This window comes from Hyperoodon ampullatus (genome assembly GCF_949752795.1).
Source record: "Hyperoodon ampullatus genome assembly, chromosome: 3".
Taxonomy (NCBI): Eukaryota; Metazoa; Chordata; class Mammalia; order Artiodactyla; family Ziphiidae; genus Hyperoodon; species Hyperoodon ampullatus.
The window spans coordinates 168,620,063-168,637,346 of NC_136916.1; the positions used below are offsets into that span (position 1 = coordinate 168,620,063).

The window sequence follows — 17,284 nt, forward strand, 5'->3', positions numbered from 1 at the left end:
CAAAACACAGGTATATACGTTTTTGAGACAAAGGGCCATACTCAAATGACATACAATTGACAGTTTACACAATCCAGATCTACATTACAAAGCACGCAGTGGGTCATGGGTCATCGTGGCCCCTTACAAGATTAAGAAGGAATGTTATCTCCTAAGGAGGTCTGGTTAATGCAGATGCACAGCACACACTAAAGAGGGGGGAGGAGGCCCAAACCGGCAAAGAAAACTTTTATGTTTAAATTTTCTCGTCTTGCCATAAAATACGAATTTTATTTTCTCAGTGGCGTAGTCTCCCTGTTTACAGTGGGGGATACTGAGCCCAGGGAGGGTGTTTGTTCATCATATCAGAGCCTCCAGAGGAGGCGGCTCCCAGCCCCAGATGCCTGCCGCCCATGCTGGACTGTTCCTGTTGGCATCTTCACCTGTAGTTGGAACTCCAAGCTGTTACTCCCTCTGGCATCAGGTGCTGCTCTTTGGCCCAAGTCTTGTGCTGCCACAGTGCAGAGCAACAGCCCCAGTGACCTTCTCTGGCTTCTGCTCTGGTGACCTTGTGGCAGCTGTCAGAGGGTTTTCCTAAAAGTCCCCTGGGGCCTGATTCTTTGAATGGACTCATCTTGATTACCTTTCAGCACAGGCCCTCAAGGCTCCAGAACTGGCTAAAAAATGCCAAGAAAAAGTAGCGGGAGTCAATCCTAGGGAAATGGCCCTGGCGGAACGAACAGGCTTAGGTGTTCGGAGACCCCCGCTCTATATCGCCTCAGCTTGTGACATGCTTTGGGACCTTGGGAAAAAGTGTGTGCATGTGGGGTTTTTGTTTTGCTTTTTAATTAAATATTTCAAAGGTAGCGAAATCTAGAGAAAAACATAGCAATGCCCTGATCATCCATAACTCAGCTTTGTTAAATCCTACCCTTTTGCCATCTTTGCTTCAGGTGTTTTAAAAGCAAACAGATCATTACAGAACTGGCTGAAGCCTCCTTCACACAGTTCCCTGACCCCATTTTCTTCCAGCCCCTCGGAGGTCACCATTATCCTGAATTTGGTGTGCATGTGTATCCACAAACAAGACACAGAACTGTTGTGCACGTTTTTACACTTTATAGAAATATTTTCATTTCTTCTGTAATTTGCTTTCTTCACTCAACATTGGGGATTTGGTTTGTTTGACGTTAAAAACTCGTTAACTTTTTTCTTTTGAAATAATTTCAAACTCCCAGAAAAGTTACAGGGTTTTTACAATGAATTCCTGTAGTACAGTCTTCATTCAGATTTACCAGTTATCCACATTTTGTCAATCTGCTGGTTCTCTCTGTCTCCTTCATTTTTTTTTGAACCTTGTGACAGTAATTTGCAGACATTGTGCCTCTTTACACCCATATATTTCAGTGGGTAGTTCCCAAACGTGGACATTCTCTTACCTGACCTCAGCACAAGAATCAAGATCAGGGAATTAATATTCATGCGGTTGACAGGATTTTGAGATTTAACCATGTAGCGATTGGTTCCTACCTTTCAGCAGCTGTGCGATAGTCCAGGGCGGACTAATCACAACTTATTTATCGTTCTCTCATGGACGGACTTTGGTTGTTCCCATTTTCTCTCACTATAAATGCTTCCATTACCAATCATCTCCTTATACCATGTGCGTCCTGGGAGTGGGGCTGCTGGGGCCTGGGCTACGGCACCTCCATCTCTTTTAGATTTTGGAAATCATTTTCAGAGCAGGTGCAACTGTCTTCATTCTCATGGAGTGCTGTACCCCCTTGGTGCTCTGGTGGCATTTAGGGGCTGAGCCATGGGCTCTCGCCTATCTTAGGCCACTTCTCATGTTGCTAGTGTTCGTAAGAGAAACAGGGCATGACCATGTGCGTGGTTACCCCAGGTAGAATAATGACCTATTGGAGGTGTTCTCATGTACCAGGCGATGCTTGATGCATGTTACATGTGGCAGGTATCACCAGCTCCATTGCACAGATGAGAAAACTGAGGCCCGTAGAGGTTTAATACCTTGTCCTAGGTCCCACGGCCAGATATGGCAGGGATTGGGACTGAGGCTGTGTGAGTCCTAGTTCCTCATCTTCAGGCTATGCAGAGTGTGTGAAACGACCAGCGCATCTCTGATTGTGAGTTTGTCGTGAGAGGGGTCCACTGAGAGGCTGCTGCCTCTTCCTGCAACATCCCCCCTCCCCCCACACCCCTACACGCCTGTCCCTGTCATCTGGTCCCTTCCCCTCTGTACAGAGGGAGTCATTTCATTTAAGAGCAGTCAGCGTGGAGGAGAAGGGAGAGGAAGGGGGGTGGGGGACAGCAATGAGCGACTGTCCTCCCTCACCCTGGGAGTGTCAAGGCCTGGCTGGTTCTCTGGGCCTCCGAGGTCAGAGACAGAGAAAACTCCCCTCGGGGGCTTCTGGACAGTCCAGCCCCAGCTCGAGAAGTCGGCGCCATTTCAAAAGGAGGAAGGCTTTGGGCTTCTGGAAGCTCACGGTGGGCACAGGAGCCCCACCAGGCAATTCAGTTACAGCTCTTAGAGGTTTACTCTTTATCACTGCAGAGATAATCATCAAGCCCGGTGTGCCCTCTCATCTCATTTACGCCCAAGAGAAACCCTCTCCGCTGGTTTTACTTACTCCCCGTTTTACAGAAGAGGAAACGGGAGTCAGTGTGGTTATATAGGCAGTTAAGCCCCTTAGCGAGTCAGTGCAGAGCTGGGCTCGGGAGGCCCCAAAGCCACCAGGTCTCCACCCTGCATGCATTTTTGTGACAAACAAATGTATTTTCACATATTTATTTAAAATGCATTTTAATCCTGTAAGTAATGCATAACTAGCGTACAAATTTGAAACAACTCCCTGCACTTCTCAGAAATAACTGTCCTTAATGATGTCTCACAGAGCCTTCAGGAAATTATTTTTGTGTATAGTTATATTTCTGTGTCTCAGCGTGCGTTTGTATATATTCCAAATGGGATAACAAACATTAATGAACGCTCTTTCTTTGCCAGGTACTACAAGGATACATATACATGGGAAATTTTTAAAATTTCTTCAAGGACTAGAATAGTGTAGAGGTTATAAACACAGACTCTGGATCCAGATTGTCTGGGTTTGAATGCCAGCTCTGCCACTTATAGGCTGTGTGACCTTGGATGAGCTATTTAGTCTCTCTGTGCCTCAGTAACCTCGTCTTTATTTATTTATTTTATTTTATTTTTAATTTATTTATTTAATTTATTTATTTTTGGCTGCATTGGGTCTTCGTTGCTGTGCGCGGGCTTTCTCTAGTTGCGGAGAGCGGGGGCTACTCTTCGTTGCAGTGTGTGGTCTTCTCATTGCGGTGGCTCCTCTTGTTACGGAGAATGGGCTCTAGGTGCGCGGGCTTCAGCAGTTGTGGCTCACAGGCTCTAGAGCGCAGGCTCGGTAGTTGTGGCACACGGGCTTAGTTGCTCCGCAGCATGTGGGATCTTCCCAGACCAGGGCTCGAAACCGCATCCCCTGCATTGGCAGGCGGATTCTAAACCACTACGCCACCAGGAAAGCCCTGTCCTCATCATTACATGGGACTATCAGGCATAGGGTAGGTATATTAGTTTCCTAGGGCTGCAGCAGCAAGTTATCACGAATTCCGCAGCGAATAACAATCAAATTTTATTTTCTCACAGTTCTGGAGGCCAGAAGTTCAAGATCAAGCTGTCAGCAGGACTGGTTCCATCTGGAGGCTCAGAGAGAGAATATGTTCTATGCCTCTCTCCTAGCCTCTGGTGGTGACCATCAATCCTTGGTGTTCAAAACTCATAACTCCACTCTCTTCCTCTGCCTTCACATGGCTTTCTTGTATCTCTGTGTCTTTTTTTTTTTTTTTGGCCACGCCACATGGATTGTGACATCTTAGTTCCCTGACCAGGGATCGAACCCATGCCCCCTGCAGTGGAAGCGCAGAGCCCTAACCACTGGACCTCCAGGGAAGTCCTCTGTCTCTCATTGAATTGAGGGCCCACTCTAAATCCAGAATGATGTCATCTGTAACTTAACTACATCTACAAAGAGCCTTTTTCCAAATGAGGTCACATTCACAGGTGTCAGGTGTTAGGATTTGGGCCTATCTCCTTGGGGGACACAGTGCAGCCCACTCCAGTAGGTGTGAGGATGACGGTGTGCTGTGGCTACTGATGGATGAAGGGGCACGTTGCTGCCCTGATTGGCATTACCAGGGCCCCTCCTACCCTGGCCCTCATTTGTATACTCATGCACCTTGCACAGAGTGATCGGGCCGTCCCATAACATTGATTGCTGGGACCAGGTCTCTATTTTTTTTTTTTTTTAGTGGTACGCAGGCCTCTCACTGTTGTGGCCTCTCCCGTTGCGGAGCACAGGCTCTGGACGTGCAGGCTCAGCGGCCATGGCTCACGGGCCCAGCCGCTCCGCGGCATGTGGGATCCTCCCAGACCGGGGCACGAACCCGTGTCCCCTGCATCGGCAGGCAGGCTCTCAACCACTGCACCACCAGGGAAGCCCTGGGACCAGGTCTCTTTATCTCAATACAGCCACTTGGCCTTGAAGCTGGGGTGAGGCCTGCCTGAGGTCAGGATCGTGGGTGGGATGGAGACGACCTTTTCCTGGTCCTCCCCTTCCATCCCACACTCCCCCCAAGTTCCAGCCAAGTCTGCACAAGGGGGCCTCAGTTCTCCTTACAATGAGGCTTCATTGGAACTTTCTGAGCTGCTTCCCTGGGACCCACACAGGCAGCCCGAAGCTGGCGCCCTCATAAGCTGGGAAACGTCAGGGCCTTCTCCCATACAGGCAGCATCCAGCCAGGATGCTGCACCCTGAGCTGACCCCACACCACCTGGGTGGCCCCCTCAGGCGGCCTCTCCACCCCAGAGCAGAGCTCTCCTCTCCGCCTCACCCAGGTTTCATAGGCCGGTGACCGGATGCAGCACCACGCCAGGGAGCGTGGACACACCACGCCAGGTCACTCCTTCCCTTGGGAGCTAAGGCCAGGATGCTGAGCCCAGGCCTTGTCCCTGTGGCCCAGGGCAAGGGTTTCCCTGGTGTCTGACCACACTGCGTCTGGGTGGGGCAGCCTGGGTGTCCACGGACAACCCGCCCCTTGAATCAGAAGGCTGTTAGGACTGCTGATTAGAGCTAATTGCTCTCCTTCCCATGAGCAAGCAGAAGGAAAACGAGTCATGGAATGATTTCTCTTTCCAGTGGAATTGCTCTAAAGTTTCTAGACTCATTATTTTGCGCTAACAGTGCCATTAATTACCCGGGGCTCCCGGGGCTGCCTTTGCAGGGCCCTCAGCTGGATCTTGGCTGGTGAGAAGGCGGGCATGGGAGCTGGAGTGGCCGACCATGCCAGCAGATGACGTATCCAATGTGGGCTCAGTGATGGTCCCTGGCAGTTAAAGCTGGTGTGGCCAAGCTGTTTAATAACAGTAATCATGGCAGGGAAGCAGCCTGCCCGGGTGCCGGCTCAGGGCGTTCACGTCTCTGCCATCCTGCTCGAGCCCGACAGTCCAGCCTGGAACCCCAGCATCAGCACCAGCATTTAATAGTCGCAAGTGGGCATCCAGAGAGCTCAAGTGACACGAGGCCCAAGGTCAGCAGGGACTCGGAGATTAGAAGGCGACTTCCTGGCCCCGTTTCCATTCTTTGGCCTCGTCAAAGCAGGTGTCCATGTCACCCTGTCCCTTCAGGGCTCTGCTGCTCCTGTGACCTGGTGCAAGGCCCAAACCTCCCCTAGCCTCAGCTGCTGCTTCTCTAACGTCTAGACCTTGCTGCGGCCTTTGACACTGACAGGCTCCACTCCAAGCCTCAGGTCCTGCCAAGTCACCACTCAGGGGGCCCTGAGCAAGCCCTTGTGATTTCTGCCCTGACCCACCCAGAGGGAAAGGAGAACACTGAAAGGCTTGGACAGTTCCTGGAAAGCAATATCCTAAGAGCCTTTGGCCTCTTGAGTGGTTTAGTCTGAGAAGCAGACAGATGCAGAAACTGAGACCCTAAGAGGGAATAGACTTACCCACGGACTTAACGAAGCTACCTAAGCCTAGTTAGTGGCAGAGAGGGAGCCAATTGCTCTCACTCCAGCTGCCGTTAGAGTCCTAACTGGCCTCTGGGGGAAGCCCTGGGCCAAGTGAGAAGGTTTTAGGATGATGATAAAGCCTTTTGGTGCCAGAGGATGTTTTGTGTTTCCACGGGAGGTTGGAAAAACCTAACAGGCCCCAAATGCTTATTTCTGGGTAATTCTGGCCTCCACTGTTTTCACTGCTTTCCCAGAGGAGATGCTGGACCACATTTCAGGGCTTGGGAAGAGATCACATCAGTATGAGCTGGGCCGCCCTGGCCTTGAGCTCCAAATGAGACCCAATTCCACAGCCTGTGGACACCCGTGGGGCTGCCCTGCTGCCTCTTCCAGACCCATGACGCCTGCAGCTGCCTGGGACACTCCTGTTGGCCTGGTGACGTGGCACACTCTTCTGTGTGGACCCAGAGGGGAAATCCATAGGAACCCACGGCCCACGCAGCATCCAGGGAGGGAGGGCTCCTCCGAAGGTTTAGAGTGGAGGCGTCAGAGGAGGGAATTTTTAGCACACTGACATTGCCGGATCTCTCATCACTGCACACCTTTCTAGTCTGGTCTCTGCGAAACCCAACACCGCTAGACCTGTTTCATCCCACACTTCCCAGCCTCCCCACCACCCAGAGAACCACCAGGACCCTCGCCCTCCCCTTGAGGAAACGCGCGTCCCCTCATCAGGACTCCTGGCTCCCGCTGCCCTCTGACCTCAGCAAATGATTCCACTTTTCTGTGCCTCTAACAGGGCTCATCTTGGCCTCCTCCCACCCCCCACCCCCACCCCCAGCAGCTCCTTAACAGCCAGCTTTATCTCTGGTGCCCATGGGCAACATCAAGGGACGTGCAGCAAAGGAGAGGCACCAGCCACATCTTCCTGGCTTTATAACTAGCCCCTTCTGTCTGATTAAGGTTTTCACCCCTGCAGATATCCTGAGATTTCGTTCCTCATGTAGAAGGCAAACAGACCACACAGCCCACCTGACTCAGGATTTGAAGCACCAAGATGCTGTTCCTCCTTTTCTGGAATCCAAACTCACATGCCAGTGTGTAGGGGGTCGGGTGGAGGGAGCGTGCTGGGAACGGTCTGGAACCTCTTAGGCTGGACCTCCACTTTGTCTTGCCATTTCTCAGGCCTGTGATTCTCCTCCTTTCCCCGGGGACCCTGACGTTTTACATCCTCAGCTTGGGGGTCAGGGAGTGTCGACTGGGAGGGGCACAAGAAAGCCTTCTGGAAATGTCTGTATCAGCATATCTAATAGAAATACAATGCAAGCCACATATTTGGTTTTAAATTTTCTAGTAGCCCCACGGAAAGTAAAAAGAAATAGGTGAAATTAATTTTAATAATGTTTTACTTATCTCAATATATCCGAAAATTATCCTTTCAATATACAATCAATGTAAAATATTATTAATGAACTATTTTGTGGTCTTTTTTTTTCATACCAAGTCTTTGAGATTCTGTGTGTATTTTATACTTACAGCACGTCTCAGTTCAGACAACTCACTTTTAAGAGCTGATGTGGCTAGTGGCTATGGTATTGGGTAGCACAGCTCTCTCTCTTGATCTGGGTGGTAGTTACACGGGTGTAGACATACGTAAAACTTTGTCTAACTGTATACTAAAGACTAGTGCATTTCACTGTGTATAAATTACATTTCAATTAAAAAGTGTTTTAAAAATCCTCTTCAGGGCTCTGCTCAAATGCCATTGTTTTCCTGAACCCACCCTGGGTTGGAATTAGCTACTTCCGTTGCACTGTGCTCCAGTTATATTTATTCCAATCTTGTGCTACAGCTGGTTTTTTCCATGTATGTCTTACTCATTTTATTATAAGCGCCTTAAGGCGAAGATCACGGTTTGTTCATTTTTTTAATACCCCAAAGGGCCCCTGGCTACGTAGATGCTGAATAAATAAGCATGGTTGAAGTGAATCCCCGTTTGTTGTAAACCCCTCTCTGAGCTGGCGGCAGGACGGGCTGGTCATTTGATTCTATTCTCAGTCCTATTCCAGATGTTGGCAAAGGAAAGGGACAGGAAGAGGAGGAAGATGGCGTGGGACCTTGCCTGCCAGTCACTCCGAAGAACTGCCTTCCTCTCCGGGGCATCAGCGTCCTGGAGAAGCTCGTCAAGACCTGCCCGGTGTGGCTGCATCTGGGTCTGGGCCGGGCAGAGGCGACCCGGATCCTGCACCGGGAGGCGGCCGGGGTGAGTCGGGGTCTCTCCACCTCATGGCCGGTAGGCGGGTCCGGCTGTCAGGAACTGCGCGGGCTCCCACGGAAGTAGCTGCCCTCTGGACAGCTGCCCATTTGCTCTCTTTTCTTAGGTTTTATCAGCTTTTCGACCAGAACTCAGGAGCAAGGGACTGGTGGGAGGTGTAGTTTCTGCTCTGGGGAGCAGGTGTCCCACTGGGGATGTACGGCTGGCGGGGGCTCTCTGGGCGTATGGGTGCCCGCGGCAAGACTGGCACTTTGAGAACTCAGCCAGGCATCCAGGGACTAGAGAGCATCCGAGCAGAGCCGGAGGGAACTGAGAAATCATTTTACACCCCCTTATTTTACATGTGAATCTGAGGGGCTGTGTAATGGAATCCAAAGTGTTTTGTTTTGGAGTCAGGCTCTGTGAGTTGGGAAATGGCTTAAATTTTTTGAGCCTCACTTTTCTCACTTTGAAATGGGGCCATTAATAGTATTTTCCTCCTCGTGGTATAAGCATTAAAGAGGAAGATAGATGCCACGCGCCACGCATTTTCTCTTACGTGCTACTTCCTTTAAAATTGTTTTTAATTTGTCTAATTTTAAAAGTGATACATATAAGTATTTACTGTAAAAAAAATACCAAGCTGGACAGAAGTGATAAAGTAAGAAGTAAAGTGTCTGATAAAGGTCTCTGCCACCCACTCTTTTTCACCTAACCTATTTCCCAGAAGTCTTTTTTTGTTTGGGGCTTTTTAAAAATTGAGGTGAAATTCACATAACGCAAAAGTAGCCATTTTTTAAGTGCACAATTTAGTACATTCACAAGGTTGTGCAAGCACCACCTCTATCTAATTCCAAAACATTTCATCACCCCAAGATAAAACCCCGTATCCATTAAGCAGTTACTCCCCGTTCCTTCTTCCCCTGGCCCCTGGTAGCCACCGGTCTGCTTCCAGAAGTCATTTCTGCTGGGCGTGTGTGGCGTATCTGTTCATTCATCTTCCATGCAGACACCCACATTTGTAACAGCTAGCGTTCACCAAGCACTTTACTGTGTTCTGGGCACTGTCACATGTATTAGCACAGTTTATCCTCACAGCAGCCCTCTGAGGTAGGTAATACTAATATACCCATTTCACAGAGGAAGTAACTGAGGTACAAAGCAGTTAAGTGACCTCCCCCAGGGGACACAGCGATCGAGTGCCTGAGCTGCCTTTTGAACCCAGGCAGTCGGGGAGCTCCCGTGCTGTATCATACACACAGGTTGTATTTGACCAAGATCGAATTGCATCTTATAGCCATTTTTTGCTGTTCTTACCTTCAGTGTGGTATGTATCGCTACACTGTGTCCGGGGAATAGTCCAAGCTCCTAAACACAGGGGGCTCAGGTAGTTAGCAGACTAATTCATCTTGGACTAGATAAAATCTATCAAGTCAGCAGTTGTACCTGAACTTTGGAATTACTGGAACTCATGGGGCCTCCAGCAAAGTCCCACGAAGTCCCACAGAGGCTCCTGCCATAGTGAGTGGGGACCGTAGAGGCCTAAAGACCCAGCTGAATCCCTCCGGGGCCAGGGTCAGCCTGGGAGAGGGTTGGGGTGCGGGGTGGGGGGCGTGGCAGGGAGACACATCCTCAAGGAAACAAGATCTGTTGTTTCATTCCTCCCCACCTAAAGGCTTTCAGTTTCGAACTGCCTGAGGCTTTAGAGCAGATTATGACAGGGCATAGAAAATAAAATCAGGGGTTCATACCAGTCGGTATTCCCAGGCTGCAACCCCAGCTGGTCGTCCACTCCCCTATTAGGATCTGAGGGGATTAGCATCCCACCCTTCTTGGGAGGATGCAGCTGAGAAACGGGCCCAAGTGCAAGGTGGTGGTGCTGAGGAATGGCCATTTTCTGGACCTTACTTGGTCATCAGGAGAGGTGTGTCCAGGCATGCGTGTAGATGGGGGTGGACCAGACAGTGAGGACCGTCCCGGCAGATGGCAAGTGGGTCTCCAAGGTGAGCTGCACTGGGTGTAAGTCATGCCCGCTTTGTCCAAAGGTTCAATACTCTCTTCAAAAAGTTTACGACAGGCCCAACTCAAAACAACAATAGTGGTTCTGTGTGGAGATGGCTTATTAATGGCAGGCCCTGTACCAAGTGTTGTATGAACATCATCTCATTTAATCCTCACAATAATCCTGTGAGGTGGACTCTGCCATTATCCTCATTTTACTGATAATGAAACTGTGACGAAGAAGAGTGCCCTTGGGCTTCCCAGAAGCAGACCCAGAGCTGAGGATCTGGGAGGTGACCCCAGGGGACACCAGTGGGGGAAATAAGACAAGGAAGGGAAGGCAGCTAATAAAAGGTATGTGTTGGGCTTCCCTGGTGGTGCAGTGGTTGAGAGTCCGGGAAGGTCCCACATGCCGCGGAGCGGCTGGGCCCGTGAGGCATGGCTGCTGGGCCTGCGCGTCCGGAGCCTGTGCTCCACAACGGGAGAGGCCACACCGCAAAAAAAAAAAAAAAAAAAAGGCATATGTTGATGCAGGTTACCCCTGGGGGCAGTGGAGCTGGCTTCTGCTGGGGCACTTTGGGAGCCAGGGTAGAACACACATCTCAAGGTCATTCTGCCCAGAGGGCTGAGGGAGCTGATATTATCCACTGACTGCTGATAGCCATTGGTTCCAGGCGATGGGGGATAAGGATTCATGTTCCAGCACCACCTCTCTGCTCTCAGTATGAGAAGATCTGCCTCTGGCCAGAAACAGCCGGTGAGCAAAGTGATGCCAAGCTGGCTGTTGGAAGCAGGACTGGGGTCCACTAAAAAGAGTGGGCAGGGCCCCAGCAGTCTCTACCACTGGGAGTGAAGTCACCTGCCCAGGGTCACACAGCTAGTGAGTTACAGGGCTGAGATTTGATCCCAGTCTTGGCTAAGCCAAAGCACGCCCCTCAGAAGGGTGAAGGTTAGTAGCCGGAAAGAAAAAGAAGTAATGTTTTGAGGTCAGTCAATACCAGATGGGTTTGGGTATAAGACACGTTTTTAAAGATGGATAAAATCTGATCTTACCACTGTCCTCTCAGAGGGTCTGGTGGGGGCTTCATGCATGGATATGAATGGGAAGGCATGGGGAGGGTATGTCTCAGTGCTGGGTAAAAGGCAGAACAGCGAGTGACCTAGAGGAGGCGGGGAGCCTGTCCAAGTGGGCTGATCTGGGCAGACTTCCTGGAGGAGACAGATGCTGAGCTGGGCCATGCAGGATGGATGGGCAGGATTGGGATGGGGGAGCTGAGTGGGTGGATGGGTGATGGAACAGCCCAGGCTGAGCCCCAGAAGTGGGCATGAGCTGGGCTGGGGCACACCGGGAGGGAAGAGAGCATGACTGCAGGGATTGGAGCCAACTGGAGTCGCTGGAGGGCGGCACCAGGAAGCATTCATTGCCTTGCAATGCCAGCATCTGGCTCAGGCTTGGGTGCAGAGTATGTCTGGCTTTGGGTGTTCGTTAGAACAAGTGAATGAAGGATGGCAGGGAGGATGGGGCTGGTTCTGGGGAGCTGGCAAAGCCGGGCCAGTTGCTCAGGGCCTGCCTGCAGTGAGGGACAAAGGTCACGTGGCTGTGTTTACTTTCCAGGTGAGCACACAAGGCTTTAAGCCTTCATCCCACGTTCCGTGGCTGCAAGAGGCCCAGACACCTCTTCACCCCAAGTAGGTGGAGGTACCCAGGTCGCTATTTTATAACTCAGAGGCTGAGTATAGAAAACAGAAAGCTTCAGGCTGGGTCCTGAAGTGACACCCTTGGCCAGAGCCTTGAATCGAATCCCAGGAGTGAGACCACAGGCTACTGTTAAGACCGAAGGTGACGGGCTAAAAGAGGTCAGCCGGGCCCTTCCCGCTATTGCCCCCTTACTCTCCCTCTGAGACCACAGGGACTGGGTCAGCCCCGAGGACAACAAAATTGGAGGAGATGCACCTTCTGTTCAACTCTCCGCCCTCACACCCCACTCCTCCCTGTGAGCTTCTGTATTTTCAAGCAGAAAGCAAAGCCCTAAAGCTCATGCTCTGATAAAAGACTGGCCAGCTTTTACCCAAAGTTGTTCTTTGCATGATCTCATTGATCCTCACAGCGACTTCTATCTGGTTGGTCTTATTAGTGTCCCCATTTCCAGATAAGGATATGAAGGCACAGAGAAGTTAAGTCACGTGCCTGAAGTCACACAGCTAGTAAGAGCAGAGTCTGCATAGTATGATCTTCAGGAGATGCTGGGAAGGCCCTTTGCTGCATAATAACACTCTCATGGAACTGTCTGAAATGCCACCCGTGCAATGGCTTCATCGTTTTTAAGATATAGACACTGGGTAGCCCCCAGGCTGTGAGAGGTCAGAGGGTCCTCAGAGATAACCTGGACCCACCCCTCATGGCACCCGTGAGAGACAGTGCTTCATCATGTCTGGGGCCAGTGGTCAGGAGACTGGAGATCCAGCCCCTTTGTCCCACGTATCTGTATCACCTTGACCTTGTCCCACCCCCTCTACTGCTCCCCATCTCCTGCAGTCTGCTTCTCTGATAAGGTTCTGGGAACATATTGGCCCATTTTTGATATGCGTGCATCCAGAGCAAGGCAATCAAAAGCCATCTTGATTCATTCTGCACCCAAAGGGTGGGGTGTTTTTTTCTTTTAGTTTTATTTTAGAAGTTTTTGATTTATAGAAAAGTTTCAAGGACAGTACAGAGAGTTCCCTTACGTACCTCTCACCCAATTCCTCCCACTGGTAACATCTAACATGAGTATGGTACATTTGTCACAATTAATGAACCAGTATTGATACATTAGTATTCACTAATGCCCATACTTTATTCAGCTTTCCTTAGCTTTTACCTAATGTCTTTTTCTGTTCCAGGATCCCATCCAGGGCACCACATCACATATAGTCATAGGTCTCCTTAGGCTCCTCTTGGCTGCAAGTTTCTCAAACTTTCTTTGTTTTTGACGACCTTGATGGTTTTGAGGAGTACTGGTCAGGTGTTTTGTAGAATGCCCCTCAGCTGGGATTTGTCAGATGGTTAGACTGGGGGTATGAGTTTTGGGGAGGAAGATCCCATGGGCAAAGCGCCATTCTCATCCCATGACAAAGGTTCATACTGTCAACATGACATCACTGTTGATGTTGACCTTGATCAGCTGTCAGTTTCCGCTGTAAAGTTACTCCTCCTCCTCCCCCTTTCATACAGTTGGCTTTGGAAGGAAGTCACTCTGCACAGCCCACGCTCAGGGAGTGGCGATTTATGCTCCACCTACTTGAGGGCAGAGCATCTACATAAACTACTTGAAATTCTTGCGCCCAAGAGATTTGTCTCTTCTCCCCCATTTATTTATTTATTCGACCACTTGCTAATATCAATATAGACTCATAGGTACTTATTTTATGCTTTGGGTTATAATCCAACACTACCATAATTATTTTATTGCTCAAAGTGTTCCAACTTTGGCCACTGGGAGCTCTTTCAGTTGGCTCCTGTGTCCCTTTGACATAACCCCATCCTTGTGCGTGTGTTTTGATTATTTGTTTGTTCAGAGCACTTCCTTACTTTCTTACACTAAAAGATGCTCCAGATTGTCTTGTATATTTCTTGCCTCAGTCCTAGGATCGGCCATTTCTCCAAGGAACCCTTGTTCCTTTTATTGGAGAATCATGTTAGAAACCAAGATCTGGCGCTATGTGTGTTCATTGCTACTGAAGTGTCATTGCTTCTAGGCCAAGAGGTGGTCTCTTAGTGAAAGAAACCTCTTGTAAGATTGCTTTTTGTAGTGAGGGGTTAGCTCAAGAGTTGCAGTAGCCTGAGTTGCATATGGACCAGCCCACGTTCAAGGCATCTTCCCCTGCTGTGAGACCAAGGAATACCAGTTACGTCCAATATAGTTTGGCGAAAGCATCGGTGAAACCCCTTTCCTGCCTCTTCAAGGTGCCAGGGCCAGGGAAGAAGGCACAGTCAGCGGGTCTGCTGTGTGCCGAGCACCGTCTCTCATCTTTCCAACAGCCCTGCAGAACAGGGGGCAGGCTCTCTATTTTATAAGTGAGGAAACCTACCTCTGACAGAGTAATATGGCCACTAAGTGATAGAGGGTGATTTGAACCCACCAACTGACTGCTTTCAAAGACTTTTTAAAAAAAAAACCCACAGTGTCTCAGCCTCATCCCCAGAAATGCTGATTTCGTTGGTTTAGAGTGGGGCTCAGCCATCAGCATAGTTTTAAAGCTCCTTGGGTGATTCTGATGTGCAGCCAGGATTGAGAAGCTGTGCTCCATGCCAGGCTACAGCCTCGTTATAAGTAATGGGAAAGGTGGGCCACGTGTGTCCAGAGGGGGCTTCGGCCACTGGACCCCTGACCTCCACAGGCACTTGTGGTGCCTGGGAAGAACCAGCCACTTCTGTTCCAGCCCTAAAGAGCGTGATTGGAAAATTTCCCCAAGCAACTGGAAAATAGTCCTAAAATAACAAAAGTAGAAAAGCAGACAGCTCTGGATTGTCCAGGCCAAAAAAGGGATAGTAAAAACAAAACCATTTATAGTGTATTTAGCTTTGGGTTTTTAAGTATTTATTTGAAGAGGAGGAGGGGGATGCAGTGGCTGCATAATTCTCTCCCTAAGCATATTTCTGTCCCAGCTGTTACTGAAATCAATTGGTCTTTCCAAAACCCCTCTGGCTGAAGGTGGATACGGAAAGGCTCCAACCCAGCCAGGGGCTCGAACCTCCTGGATTGCAATAATTTACCTGTGAAACTAACCCTCATGTAAGCCTCTTGGGGTTTGGGAAAGACCCCAGGACACTGATGCTGGGGGAGAATCTTCTAGAAGGAAGGAGTCCTGGACCCTTTAGTCCCCCTCCTTCACTAGACTGGAAAAGCCAGCTCAGAGAGGGGAAGTGACTTGCCGAAGGGCACAGCAAGCCAGGGTCAGCACTAAGAGGGACACTGTGTCCTGCCTCACAGCCCAGGGATCTGACCATGAACCCCCTGTTGTTTCAGGGGGTGGGGGTAGGGGAATCCTAGCTCTTCAAAGAACACTGGACCCACAGAGTGGGCATGTTGCCCGTTAGTTTGTACAGTTGGGGAAAGAGGATTCTTCTGCTTTTGGCGAGTTCCTAATCCAGTCTATTGGGGGAGCTGACAAAAGGGGAAAAAAATAAAGAGGGAACAGAAGGAGTGGGTGACTCAGATGTCAGCTCAGCAAGGCACCAGATGACGCTTGTTCCCGTAGAGGAGAGACGCTGAGTGAGGACCCTGGGGCACAGCGAGCTTTGTAGGTGGCCCGGCTAATCGGAGAAGGCTTTTGGGAGCAGTGGCTCAGGGAGGGTCCCGGTGTGAGCTGGGAGCAGTAGTGTGAGTTGCTCCATTCCTAATAACCCCAGGCAGCCCACAGGCGAGGGTCCTGGAGGTGGACAGAGAAGGCCCCGGTGCCTGGACTTGCCACCTCACATTCCCTCACTGCTCACCTTCAGCTCATCCTTTCAATCGGGGCTGAGACCTGAAGTCTGGAGCTGCTAGTGAGGGTGTCTTTCCGTGTCCAGGGTGCCTGGTGCCCCACCATGTTGCCTTTCTGAATCATAGAGCCATCCATGAACAGGAGGATGGAAACACTTCCTCTGTACAGCAGGGGGCTCTGAGGCAGGTAGAGACACCATATATTGGGTGCTTATTATATATTTATTTTTATTTATTTTTTTTTGCGGTACGCGGGCCTCTCACTGTTGTGGCCTCTCCCGTTGCGGAGCACAGGCTCCGGACGAGCAGGCTCAGCGGCCATGGGTCATGGGCCCAGCCGCTCCGCGGCATGTGGGATCCTCCTGGACCGGGGCACGAACCCGTGTCCCCTGCATCGGCAGGCGGACTCTCAACCACTGCGCCACCAGGGAAGCCCTGGGTGCTTATGATATAGCAGGCACTCTACTGAAGTCACACGGGCAGTTCTTTCATTAATCCTTTGAGGCACTGGGCCTATGGTAGCTTCAGCCATAAGGCTACTGTTGTTTACCTAATGAGAAATATGGAGGTTTGGGGTCTAGGGCTGGTTTAGCAGTTCAGTGATGTCTTCAAGACCCAGGTCCTTTCCACCTCTCTGTTCCTCCATCTTCAAGGTTGGCTTTTGTCCTCTGTTTGTCACCTCATGGTTACAGAAGAGTGGCTGCAGCTCCAGCCATCTCACCCATTTAAAAGCAGGAGGTCATGGGCAAAAGGCTTTCTTCTCTTAGGCTCAGCCTTTTTGTCAGGGAACAGATGTTTTTCCGGATACCTTATTGGCTACCCCTGACTGTGAGGGAGCCTGGGGAAGGGGGTGAGTGGCAGAGAGGAACAGAATAGCCATGATTGGCTTTGACCCAACAGGATTCATCTCCTGAGGCAGAATGCACTGCTCCCAGGCCAGAACTGTGGTCAGTTAGCAAGGAGAGGGAGGGGACTGGTTCTCAGGGCGCTAACTCGTAGCGACCATCACAGGCAGGAACTCTCATGATCCCATTTTGCAGAGGAAGAAGCAGCCCCAGAGCAGTCACACAGCTCAAGAGTAGCCAACGAAGGACTGAACTCTGAGAGTCTGGCTCCAGAGATCGTGGGCTAAAGCCTTACACGGAAGGGCCCCAAGGCCCGATGCTCTGGACCCTCCCCGTTCCCCCTCTCTTCGCCAGTCCTCTTCCTACACTGTATTCTCATCTGTACAAGGGGTAAAATATTCTAAACGCCAGGGAGGGAGTTGCTGCAAGGTATCTAAAACCTCTAACCAGGTGCCTGGCATAAAACACATGCTCAGTTGGTGGGTTGGCTGGGTTGGAGGACATGTACTATAATGGTCACAACCCTGATCTGAAGGTCACTGGCCTTGCATTCTTGTCCCGGCTCTGCCACGAACAAATAATGTGACCTCAGGACGTCTTTTTGCATTTCTGGGTCTTGGTTTCTTTGGCTGTAGAGTGAGGAGCTGGACATATCCGTGGCTTTCAAACTTGCCCACCAAGCTCTGGGGACCCCTCAA

General features: G+C 50.4%; 1 protein-coding gene across 2 annotated transcripts in view; it reads left to right on the forward strand.

Moving 5' to 3' along the window:
• The window catches only part of RIN3 (Ras and Rab interactor 3), a gene marked incomplete at its 5' end in the record, with an annotated part of 114,127 nt that overhangs the window by 20,995 nt on the left and 75,848 nt on the right, over positions 1 to 17,284 (forward strand). For both annotated transcript variants that reach the window (XM_079699329.1, XM_079699330.1), the window contains one exon: positions 8,080 to 8,284. In XM_079699329.1, the coding sequence (XP_079555455.1) occupies positions 8,080 to 8,284 (205 nt within the window). The remainder of the gene's footprint in view (positions 1 to 8,079; positions 8,285 to 17,284) is intronic.